Genomic DNA, 12,974 nt, shown 5'->3' with positions numbered 1-12,974 from the left:
CTATAGTATCAGGAAAAGGATTTATACCTCTTGTACCCCCTAGGAACCCAGGAACCCCAGCATGAATACCTCACCAATGAAGTCCCCAAGATATACTGTATGAGAAACCGTTAGGTGGTTTAAATTTATAGCATATACCAAATACCGAAATACCCGTTTTGGGTGGGCCAAACTTTTAGTGAATTAACTGGGTTTGTTTAGCAATACACCTCTTTATACATATATATATGTACAGAAGGCCCGAGAGACAGCCTTGGAAGATATTTGGACAGTTGGAAGTTATAACTTACAGTCCCCAAAAATTAAAAAGATAGCTTAAATGAAATTGATTTACCTCCTTGCATTTTGTATCTAAACAACCTTGTACGCAGTGGAAAGTGTTCTAACATCAACACCCTGTAAGCTAAGGGAATACTTACCTCTTTGTTGGGCAATGAGTTGAATCATGAGCTGAATCTTTGATCTCTTGAGCACCTCCATGCTCTGCTTCCAGCCAACACTTTTGAATGTGTCACATAGCATGTCCTCAGCTGGTCACTGTGGTTCCTCCTGCTGTGTCACTATAGGACACAGTAGTGATGTAGGGTCAGCAAGGCAGGGAACATTCTGTCTGAACCACTTGGATAGTAAATATAAACCACCATCGTTTATAGGGTATTGCTGCTGGAACATGCTTCACACTCTGAAGGGGTTGCTTCAGTGCACCTACTGTATGTGACAAATCCTGTACAGAAATGTTAGCCCCGCATCTAAGAACATAATAAAACCATTGTTTACTTGAAAAAATAGTATTTTATTCATGTTGCCATTAACCCAGTATTGTCAGATAGTAATTTCATAAATCACCCAATAGGCCCTATTGCAGTGCTAAAGGCACAGAGAGCTGTGTTGGTTGATCCAGTATTTATTATCTGAGATCAGCTCACTAGTATCATAGATGAGTATGAATAAGATTATATAGAATTCAGTTGTATATAAATACACTTATGTGATTCAGTTGATCTCTTGTTTAGATAAGCCCAGCTGTGACCAATTATGTGACTGATAAACTGGGGAAGAAGTTTGTTGAGCCTCCTCCATTTGATTTATCAAAAAGTTATTTGGATTCCAATTGTACAATCCCCCTCATCTTTGTCTTGTCACCTGGAGCTGATCCAATGGCAAGTAGGTATCACTAAGAAAAAGATGTAAAGTATATTGTCCTAATTGTTAGAGCTTAATGTAGAACCTCAGCCAACGTTTTTGTTTTATTAGTTTTGCATGGGGAAAGACAAGCTGCTAATACACCAAAAGAATGGGAAACATATATAAAGAAGAGGATGTTTATAAATTGTATACACTAGGCAGATACATTAAAGTATTAGTTTTGGACAGAGTGGAGAGTGGTTGAAGCCCTGCTGTCGTTTTCTCTTAATGCTATCTGTCCCTCTGTTAGGAAGATTCCCCCTCTCTATTTGTCCTCTATTATCATTGAAAGTAAAAGTAAAATAGAATCGAAAACAGTAATAGAGAGGAAATCTTCCAATGGGGACATAAGTTCTGGTGACCTGGGGGGCCCCAAGGGATTTCCTTCATTTGCATGGATTTCATTTTACTTCCTCTTTTGGGTTTGGGACAGGAAGTGAAGGTAAATCCCCCCAGTTTCACACCAATGGAAAAAAATGACAGGGGTTATATCCCTCCTTTACTCCAAAATGGAAACAATTGCCTATAGTTCTACTTTAATTGTACAACCAGACTTTTTCTCCTATCTATTATTTGAAGAAATTACAGTCAGGCAGAAAAGTTGACTCACACATATCACGATTATTGGAACTGCCTATATACACAAGTATTGGAATTGCCTATCTGATTTGCAATTTGCTGTCATGGAGTAAAGCTGGCCATAAACAAAATAAATCTAACAGATTTATGATCATACACACGCAGACAGGTTGAACTAGATGGAGTGGTGTCTTTATTCAACCTAACCAACTATGTAACTATGTAAGGTTCCTCCATCCACACAAACAAGTTGGATGGAGGAATCTGTCCCGCAATCAGATTACACTAATCAGCAGCTGCAGCTGTTGATCGAGAAAATATTTTCAGCGTCCCTTTGACAGCCAAATTTCAATTAGTACATGGTCAGCATAGACCTTCTGTTTTGCTCAATTTGAGATGCTTCAGTTGACCTCCTTATGATCTACAATTGATTTGCTTGAAGTGGGTTTTGCATACCCATAGACATGAATAGAAAAATAAACCCGCTTGAAGTGAATAAAGGATCTAAAGGTCAAAATTAAAGGCCAACTCTGGTAGTGCATTGGCATCCTAAATAGGTGGGGACAAATTTATACTGAACCAGTTTACAGGGCTCAAATGATTAGATTTGATTATGTATGGTAATCTATGTGATGATAAAGGAGGTGGGTTAATTCAGGGCTTTGTGAATAAAACTGGAGGAAAAGGGGGAGGTCTTTGATACTTTCAACAACCAGTTAGTTTTGAGCTGCAGAAAGGATGCTTTGGGTGCTATGAAAAACTCCAACATATTTACTTTTCGTTAATGTTATACATAAAGTTCCTGTCTATTTTCCTCATGCCTTATTTATACTGTGACACACTTTATTGTCTTGTTTTAGGCTTATTGAAATTTGCCAATGACAAGAACATGGGTGGTGGTGACAAGTTCCAGGCCATCTCTCTTGGACAAGGACAGGGTCCTGTGGCTGCAAAAATGATAAAAGAGGCAGCAGAAAATGGGACCTGGGTTTGTCTGCAGAACTGTCACTTGGCTGTGTCCTGGATGCCAACTCTGGAGAAAATTTGTGAGGAATTTACTAGTGACACATGTCACCAAGACTTTAGACTCTGGTTAACTAGTTATCCTTCACCAAAGGTAACTGGATCAATGATAAATTATACTATATACTACAGTACATTATAAATGAAATAAAAACACTTAAAAGAAAGTAAAACAATATTGAATAGTCCAGCAGCAGTCACACATTAATATGCACACACTGTTGGGGGCCAGTTTTGGTCAAAGCCAAATAGCTCATCTGTATGAGGCTCTGGTGTTTAGCTGCAGGCAAAGGGCACATGCATTCTGTCCAGCCCCACTGGCAGCAGCCTGTCAAACTCAGCTGGATGATTCACCTAGCAGTATAAAGGATCAGAGTAATCCGTGCTCAGGAAAAAATTCCTGTAATGTAAGCAGTCTGTGTTTCAAGAATTCCTAACTGTCAAACGGCCCTAAACAGTAGTACCGCTAGATGAACCATCCAGCCACAGCAGCTGTCAACCTCTCATAGAGTTTGACTGGCTGCTGGCAATGGCACTGGACAAAGCACCTTGCCCTTCACCTATTATTATACACCACAGTGTCATGCAACAAGGCTAAACAGCAGAATCATCTGAGATGGTGATATCAGCTAACTTCCATCAGAGTCAGCAGCCTGGTAAAGAATTGCTGCTGTCTCTCAGAAGAATGTCTGAAAATTCTCTCCCACTAATGCTGTTGGCCAGGACTAGCTTGTGATAGCAGGAAGTGGAACAAATAAAGGTGATCCAGTTTCTCAGATAAGGTAATAGTGTTTCATTACAGGTGTCTTCTTATGTTTAGTGCCATACAACAGTGTCAATGGTGTTTCACAATATAATAAATAAAGGGTTTGTTCACATCATGTCCCTTGTTTTCTGTGTGCCCTGTTCCCACCATATATGTGCTGTGGTGTGTAGTGAAGAAAAAGGCAGCTCAACGGGCATGGTGTCAACAAGCCCTTAATTTCACAGCCCATGTGGTCCCCTCTCTGTGTGACTTGTCACTGACCTGTATTATTGTGTCCTCAGTTTCCTGTCACCATTCTTCAGAATGGAGTTAAGATGACCAATGAACCACCAACAGGACTAAGGCTTAATCTACTACAATCATACCTCACTGACCCTATCTCTGACTCTGAATTCTTCAATGGGTGCCCAGGGAAAGAACAGGTGAGAGTTTTACTAAGCTATTGTCTAACATATAAAGTTACAGAGTATGTATGTATTTTCATCCAATGTTGTCTGTCTTCAGATATGGGAGAAATTGCTGTTTGGAGTGTGTTTCTTCCATGCTCTGGTCCAGGAAAGGAAGAAGTTTGGTCCTCTTGGATGGAACATTCCGTATGGCTTCAATGAATCTGATTTGCGCATAAGCATTCGTCAGTTACAGGTGATTTTATATAACTCATTTATAACTCATTTTATAACTCAAGACTATAATAGCAGGCAATGTCATATTAGCTCTTTATGCTTGGTATAAATCCAGCAGTGGCCTACATTTGATGTCCATTAGCAATGACCAGCATGTCAAACCCAACAATGACCAGCCTCTGAGGGCAATCCAAGGGAAACAATCAGCAAAAAGCCATTAGATATAGAGACAGAAAGTTGGGGTGGCTGTTGTTTATATACTTAAGAGTTGGAGGGGATGCTGTGAGCAGGGGTTGTAAACACTACAACATAAGAATAATTGCACCAAAGAGGCACTTTAACAACTATTGAGATAAGATATCAGTGACATAAGGAGCTTGTTTTCACTGGTTTGGCTAAGCCCTAAACCATTGTGCAGCACTGCAATTCAAGAATCAGAACCTATGTATGTAATGGACATATAAAGCTGCCCCTCTGTGCATGTGTGCAGGTGGGTGAGGAGTACTGTACAATGAGTGCCTTGTTCATGGGTTATTTGTATTAAGCCCTGAAGAAGAGGGAGAATTGCAAAACAGGTTGGGTGTATGCCTATACAAGTATACCAATTGACTTAGCAATGAAAATGACCGGAACTCACCCACCTACACAGCTGTCTTGCTTCTGAAGTGACTACCCATCCAGGGACCCTCTACAAGCTGAGCCACCACAGAACACCTGCTCTCATAAGGTCCAGTACTACATCACAGGTTGACCCCAAACGCCCATATCAATATGTAATTATAGGAATTTTAAAATATACACAAAAATAAGGTCTTTAAAACATTTATTTACATTGATATTTTTTGTAATACTATAATAATGCCTCTCTCTCTCTCTCTCTCTCTCTCTCTATATATATATAGCTATACATTCCCTTTAAGAGAATTAAAAAATTCTTCATTATGTATAGGCCGGTCCATGTAATTTTCCTCTCCTGTAGTCCCCATAGAGGACAGGAACCTCCTGCCTTGAGCAGAGGTGAGAACCTCAACTATAGGCTGTCAGATGTTTTCATACCTGTAACTTGTCCATGTACGTTTGTTTTGTCTCCTCCTGTTCTGTTTATGAACTTAGCAGTAGCAGGTTGATTGATGATTCCTTAGTACCGCTTTTTTAAAAAAAAATATTTAATATTTCTGTATTTCAGCTGTTTATCAATGACTATGACCATGTCCCCTTTGAAGCAATCTCATATCTAACTGGAGAATGTAACTATGGAGGACGTGTGACAGATGATTGGGACCGTCGTCTCCTACTAACCACTCTAGCAGATTTCTACAACAATGATATAGTTGAAAATCCTCGTTATTCCTTTTCTCCAAGTGGAAACTACCTAGCGCCCCCTAAAGGCACTTATGAGGATTACATAGAATTCATCAAGGTCAGTCACAATACAAGTCACGTCTGGTCATATAAATGTACAAGTTTAACTCTCTTATTTCTACCAGAAGCAGAAATATTAGCTTTGGAATGACTGATCTTTTAAGCTTATCATTTGTTCTCACTACATAAAGACAAAAATGTATCTTATGGCTGATATCCTGTGAATGTCAAATGCTTAGAATAAAAATGACAGTCATGTAACTATAGGATAAGCCAGTGTTTTCTTTATTTAAATACCTGTATACACTCTGTAAAACCCAATATTTAGATCTAGTTGTAAGTGTCCATAAATATGTATTGTTAGATCTGAAAAAATGTGTACCTGGCCATCTGGGCTGGGCAGCTGGATCACCTGAAACGCGAACACTGTAAATTAAATATTAGTTTAAAAAACACCATAAACATATGCTTTAAAGAAGGAGTTGAGAGGTAAATTCAGTACATCAAAAATGGTTACAGTAGAAGTCTTTCTCTTAGTAGCTCAGCTCACCACGCTCCCCCTTTCAGGAGTGATTTCTGATTCCCTCTTCCAGCAGGGAGACAGAAACTGTCCAGTCCATGATCTAATAAAAAACTGAAAAGAGGAGCTTTATTAAATGGGGTGTGGGGGATAGTGTCGGCAGGGACAGCTGAGCTGCTGAGAAGATGACTCCAGTGGTTGTTGTGTGAATTTTGAGGATGATTTGCTCCTCAATATCTGCAGCTACAAGGTCAGAGAAAAGTTGTTTTAAATGTTAATTGTTAAGAATACATAAAATCATGAATGTCCATAATCCAATTATAGGTTCACTTTTAAAACACCCTTCCAAAATATCCAAAACTTTCACAACTAAAAAAATGACAGTACCTGCTTTTCAAAGCCTCCTTTTTGGCAGCATATTTTTCCAGCACTACAGGTTTTACTTTGGAATGCAATAATGACAAGAATATCCTATTGGATAACATAGCTTGTAATCTAATACTATGTGTTCTGTTTCTACTCTTTTGCAGCGACTCCCGTTCAGCCAGCATCCAGAGGTCTTCGGCTTACATGAAAATGTTGACATATCGAAGGATCTGCAGCAAACAAAAATCATTTTTGAGTCCTTACTCCTCACTCAGGGGGGAGGCCGTCAAGGAGGCTCCTCTGGGTCCAGTGATAACACCTTATATGAGATAGCCAGTGATATACTCAGCAAGGTACGTAGTATAATACCTCCCAACAGTCCTGGATTGGGCAGGACTTTCCCAACTTTTTACCTTTGTCCCGTGTGTAAGGGCTTTGTCCCGCATCGCTACATCCATTCATGATACATTAACTTCCATGCATCTGCCATATCTCTGCCCATATTTCCCCACTAGGTTCATATCTGTCGCCCACTTGCCTTTTTACACCTCCACCAGTCTGCCGTATTACTACATCCTCATCTCTCACTTCATTATTTATATTTTCACCTGCCCATCACCCATTCACATACCTATTCCACCCTGGTATGTGGCCGAATCTTGTTCACACATCTCCACCCCTTTCACATCTCCTCCACCCCTCCCTCAAGCAGTGAATACCTGTGAATGATCAGCCCTGGATGCAGACAGAGCCAATAATTGCAGGTAATCACTCCATTAGTGATTCCATGCGAGTGCCTGTGATTAGCTGCTGGAGCCGTCAGCCTATCGTTGCACATGGAGTAATTGTAGCAATTACACTGCAATGATCGGCCCTGCATGCCGGGCTTTTAGTGGGTCTTTTTCCTGCAGCTAATTGCTAGGAACCTCCACTGGGGTTTTTACATGTAATTGCACATGCCAATGTGAAAATGGAACCTAACATCTAATATTTTATATCATAATATTCTAAGGCCTCCTGCCCACTTGAGCTTCTAAACGCCTGGTTTTCGAGCATTAAACGTTATTTTTTCTGCCCTTAAAAGGCCCCTCTATGTTAGCCTATGTGCCCATGCACACATATGTGTTTAAAGGGGTTCAGAGAGGGGTGTTTAACTCTTTTGCTGCCAGAACCATTTTTGTATTTTTTGTGCACATGTTTAAAAAATCATAATAGGTTTGAAGATGACATAAACATTAAACCCCCAAATAGAGCACGTGTAACGTGTATCGCTATCGACATTTTCATGCGTAGCCCCCCCCCTCGATGTGTGCGTTTATATTCATATGTGCATATATCTGGGGGAGGCCTCAAAAAATTTTTGGCGGAGAGGGATTTTATGTGCTTGGGAGTAACGTTACATTTTTACAAATACATTTTTTTCCTTTCCTTTTTTTTAATCACATACAGGGCAAAAAGTTCCCTATGTGATGAATTTTTGGTGATAAGTTATCTTTAATGAGACATCTGGGGACCCCGGATGTTTCCCCTGTGCTCCACTGAATATAATGTAGGGCAGATCACACTGCCTAACATTATTTCCCAGCCATGTTGGCAGAGGAAACTGACAGAGGGACAGAGAAGTGACGTTTTACACATCACTTCTGGGTCAGCAGCAAGAAGGGGAGAAGAGTGGACGCACGTCCACTCAGCTCCCTCCCCTCTACCCAGGGTCCCACACCATGCCGGTCCCACAGATGGGCAAGTGGAGCCAGGGATACATTGCAGGGGGTGCACTCGTGGGGGGGTCACCTGTTACCAGAGGGTGTGTGTAAGCAGTCAGGTAGCTACACAGTCACCAGAATTAATTCATCTGACAGCCAAAGTCTGCAACCACCGAGAGTGTGTGTGTAAAGCCCCCCCCCCCCAGCACCTCACTCCCCCCCTTCTCCTCCCACTCTCCTAGTAGCAAAAAGGTTAAGGGGAGAAATCTGAAAGCAGCAAAATCACGTTCAGGAGAGGTGCATTTTGGCAGAAACAAAATGCCCAATGCATGTTAACACTGAGCGCGTTTAGCGCTTGAGCGTTAATTCATTTCAGTGGCCAACATAAATTATTATTCTAGCCAATTAAATTAATTAAGGCCCAAATGCTTGACGTGCCTAAATGTAATACACAAGCATCAGGTGTTTTCAGGGGTGGACTGACCATTTGGAAACTCAGGCACTGCCCGAGGGCCCGGGGTCAGTAGGGGGCCCCATGAGATGCCCCGGTACCTTTTTCATAGGCTTTTTTGAGTTTGGGCAAGGACACGGGCCCCATGATCCCCTATTGCCCGGGGGCCCCATGAGTTGTCAGTCCGCCCCTGGGTGTTTTTTCTGATCCAGGAGAGTTGGCCAAAGCATCCAGTGTGGGTGAGGCCTAAAGTGCTATTTATTGATAGCAAGGTTTTATCAGGTTCTAATACAAAGCCGAGCTGATTGTGTCTAATAACTCACAAACATGCCTTTGTTTTTTTTTTTCTCTTTTTTCCGTTCATTTTACATATGTGATCTCCCTTTTGAATGTGACTGTGTATATATATATATTTTATAATGATAAGCCTATTTACACTATTTTTTTTATTGTCATCTTTAAACCACATTAACATGGCTGCACCCACTTTTTTCTGGCCATGCCCATATTTTTCACAGTGCACACATAGCATGCCACATTCCTCTACTTTAAGAATTTTCTCTTTTTATCCTGTTCAAAAATTGGAAGGTATGCATCTGTTATGTCACCCTTTCCCCCCAACCCCCTTCCTCCTAACACCCCGTAAACTGACCATTCAGCATGGTCAGCAGACTTTCTCTTCCTGTCATAATGCTCCCAGAGAGCTGATTACACCTTTGCTCTACAGGTAGTCACAGTCACCCAGCCAGGATAGGCTGAGCAGCAGTCTGCAGCAGGTGTGTGCACCCCCTTCTGTAGAATGGACTGATCCAAGGAAGAGCTGTGATCAGATTGGAGGTGGCTAAGGTGTGGTCAGCACTGTGCCTATGCAGATGCTCCATTGGCCCCACCCTGGGGGAAGGGGGGGGGGGGATTTCTGCAGCTCTGTACAATTCATTGATATATGTGTGCTCACATATTCATGTGATCTGTCATTACTGATCCAGGGTTGTCATCCTCCTCCTGAATGTTACTCCTTACTTATCACTCTCCTACAATGAGTGAGCAGCCAAATCTGATCTTCTGCCCTACATGCTTCTTACAGGTGATGAGGATGACAACACTTTTCTAAACATATCAGTGGTGGCTTTCATATTTTTATCCTCACAATGTAAAACTTACAGGGGCACAGACAGCAATAAAAACCTGACAGGTGTTTTAATCCCTCTCCACTCAAAACTGAAAAAAAAAAGTTTTGACTGTGTTTTGTGTAGGTACTTCGTGGTGGAAGAAAAGACAATTGCATAGTCTCTGGTCTGCTTTAGTTCACCTTTCCCAAAATTTGCCTAAGCACAGGGGCGTATTTACCACAAGGCAAACAAGGCATTTGCCTAGGGCAGCATTTTTCAGGGGGGCAGCACTGCCCCTTGGAAGAAGGGACGGAAGAAGGGACACAGGCAGCATGGGGACCTGGTGGGTTCCGAGAGATGCTGTGGGTTTCATGACGGTGCATGCACAGCCGGACTCTCTTTCTTGGGAATGTCTAGAGCTGTGAAGGTGAGTGTCTTTCTCTCTCTTGCCTTTGGGGATGGTGGCTGGTGTATGGGGGTCAGTGGTAGTGGAAGATTCAGGCGGAGGGCAAAGCTGCTTGCAATGGGGCACTTGTGCAGGCTCGCTCCTCAGCCTCACTCTAACTGCTGCGCCTCATTCTCTCCTCACTAGCTTTGACTAACAGTAGCTGGAGCCAATGGCTCCTGCTGCTGTCTCTGAGCCTTCGAGGAGAGAGAGGAGAGAGCACAGTGCAGGATTGAGCTGCACACAGAAGGTTTTAACCTTATTAATAAAACAGTCTGCAACTGGTAGTAAAAGACAGTAGTTATTTTACAAGGGTTGAAAATCATTTTTAATGTGGTGCGATTGTCATACCTGTTGGGTCCTCAATAAATATGTGTTTTGTGTGCAGTACTGTGTATGGAGGGGATGGGTCACTTCTGTCTGCAGCCAGGCTTTCATATTGTGTGCTGATTGGGCAGCACAGTGGCTAAGTGGTTATCACTTCCGCCTGGCATTACTTGGGTCGTCGGTTCGAATCCCAACCACGACACCACCTGCCTGGAATTTGCATGCTCTCCCTGTGCCTGCGTGGGTTTCCTCCGGGTACTCCAGTTTCCTCCCACACTCCAAAGACATGCTGGTAGGTGAACTGGCTCCTGTCTAAATTGCCCTAGTATGTGTATGTATGAATGTGAGTTAGGGGCCTTAGATTGTACACCCCTTGAGGGACCGATGTGAATGTACAATATATATATGTAAAGCGCTGTGTAAATTGACAGCACTATATAAGTACCTGAAATAAATAACCTATAATAAATTAATAAGTGTTAAGTTAATGGCGATAAGCAGTGCTCAATATGACACTTTCTTTTGCAGCTTCCGAAGGATTTTGACATTGAAGCAGCTCTTCAGAAGTTCCCTGTGAGATATGAAGAGAGCATGAACACTGTGCTGGTACAGGAGATGGAGAGATTTAATAAGTGAGAACTCTTTACTTATCAAATGTATTATCTAGGGCTGTTATTTTATTTATTACAAAATCAGTCCACTAGGTGGAGCGTGTGTGTCTGTATTATGGGTCAGTTTTGGAAACTTTGTAGGGTCACATGAGCTCCAGCGACATTTGAGTTGCTATGCCAGGATGATGTCTGTAGCTGCAGGCATCAATCTGGTACCGTTTGTAGATCTGACTCTCTTTTTTCATCAGCTCTCTTGTAATAGCAAAAAGGAGTGGCTGACTAGCCGCACGATTGCTATTACAAGCAGCAGAAGGGGACTTCCCCCTGCTCCCGCCACCTTCCCCAGCTTGCTTGGGGTAGGGGGGGTTGTGCTGGGGACATATGTGACATGAAAGGATTTGAGTTGGGGAGATGGGGTGGGGGCAAATATTTGTGCCAGGAGGGGGATTTCAGCAGGGGGACAGATTTGTCCTGGGAGGAGGGGGAATTTATGCTTTGGGAGTAATAATCTTGATAATTTTTGGGAAGGAGGGAATTTGTGCTGACACATAATGCTCATACATCTTGGGGGGGAGGGGGGGCAATTTGACATCCTGGGCTCTAAATGACCTTGTCCCGGCACTGCATACACAGCACCGATAAGCCACAACCCCCACTCCCTTCTGACAGGCGTTTGATTGAAAGCAGCAGGAGCCTATGACTCTCAGTGTCTCCTGTGCAACCAGGAAGAGAGAGGATCAGTGCTGCAGCGACAGAGCTGGAGTGGTGGTGGGAGTCAGGTAAGGGTTTAGGGATGGGGGGGGGGGGGAAAGTAGTGGGGAGTTTTATACCTTGATGCAGAGAATGCATTAAAATGAAAAACAATCGACTTTAGAACTACTTTATCCTCCCTGGCAGTAATCCCGAGTGTGGCTCGGGGTTAATTTACAGTACCAAAAGCGGTAACCCTGAGCCACGGTTGAGATTACACTATAGTGCTTCTCCTGAGATCCCCCATCCATACCTTGTCCTGCGATCCTGCAATGTCCTCCCGCTGTGTCCTCCGCCCGAGGCCGGCATCCGTCTTCCGGGTTCCATTCCCTGCAAGCATCGGGACGCAGGGGAGCGGGAGATTCAAAAAAGTAAAAATATGACATACACACAATACATTGAAATCTGTTAGTATTACATTACTATACCAAACCATTTCAATTAAATTTTGTCCCTAGTGCTTTGTCCAGCGCCCTGCCTGCACTTTTACCGTTCTTTCTGCCTGGAAACTTGAGAACGTCCATGGCATCAAAAAGCATCCCTTTAGGTCAAAAGCGGTTTTAGACCAGCTAGAAAACAGTGATAGTGAACTAGAATCACTTGCAGAATTGAGTGATAGTGATTCGTGGGGAAATTCGTCATCAGACACTGAAAACGATTCTGCGACTTTGCTCAGTGATGTGCAAACTTCTATTTCAAATTTCAGTGTTTTTGGTTTGATTACATTATTGAATTAAATTTGTTATTATTATATTATTATTTTTTATAATTATTTATTATATTATAATTTATGATTTCGTGTTTCAAACTTTATCATACAGGGATGTTTACTAGGCTCTTGCTTGGACAGATTTAAGTGAGTTATTCCTAAAAATTACAGGCCTACAATATAAAACAACAAATTTCCATGCAAAACAATGTACCGCTTTGACATTCAAAAATATTGATTAGTTAGACCGCCAGGGAGGTTAAAGGGGTTGTAAACCTTAATTGACAATCTCTGCAGCTTTGCAGGTTCACGAAGTATGGTTCATCTTCCCATATTTAAACTTTGGAGTGTAGTAACATCCCCATGCGGGTATAGCTATCAAATATACATTACAACCAGAACTGTGGAATGTTGTTTACTAAAATGATAAAAAATCTAACATTCA

General features: G+C 42.1%; 1 protein-coding gene across 1 annotated transcript in view; it reads left to right on the top strand.

The window, feature by feature from the left end:
• The window catches only part of DNAH12 (dynein axonemal heavy chain 12), a 149,813-nt gene that overhangs the window by 119,630 nt on the left and 17,209 nt on the right, over window positions 1-12,974 (top strand). The window contains exons 62-68 of the mRNA XM_089678745.1: window positions 1,014-1,164; window positions 2,625-2,881; window positions 3,835-3,975; window positions 4,058-4,195; window positions 5,363-5,596; window positions 6,589-6,777; window positions 10,988-11,091. Coding sequence (XP_089534871.1) covers window positions 1,014-1,164; window positions 2,625-2,881; window positions 3,835-3,975; window positions 4,058-4,195; window positions 5,363-5,596; window positions 6,589-6,777; window positions 10,988-11,091 — 1,214 coding nt within the window. The remainder of the gene's footprint in view (window positions 1-1,013; window positions 1,165-2,624; window positions 2,882-3,834; window positions 3,976-4,057; window positions 4,196-5,362; window positions 5,597-6,588; window positions 6,778-10,987; window positions 11,092-12,974) is intronic.

The sequence above is a fragment of the Staurois parvus genome, unplaced genomic scaffold (assembly GCF_062004578.1).
Source record: "Staurois parvus isolate SC_StPar_1 unplaced genomic scaffold, SC_StPar_1.0 ptg000209l, whole genome shotgun sequence".
Classification (NCBI taxonomy): domain Eukaryota; kingdom Metazoa; phylum Chordata; class Amphibia; order Anura; family Ranidae; genus Staurois; species Staurois parvus.
The sequence above is the reverse complement of the archived record's forward strand: the minus strand, read 5'-3'. Positions and strand labels throughout refer to the sequence as shown.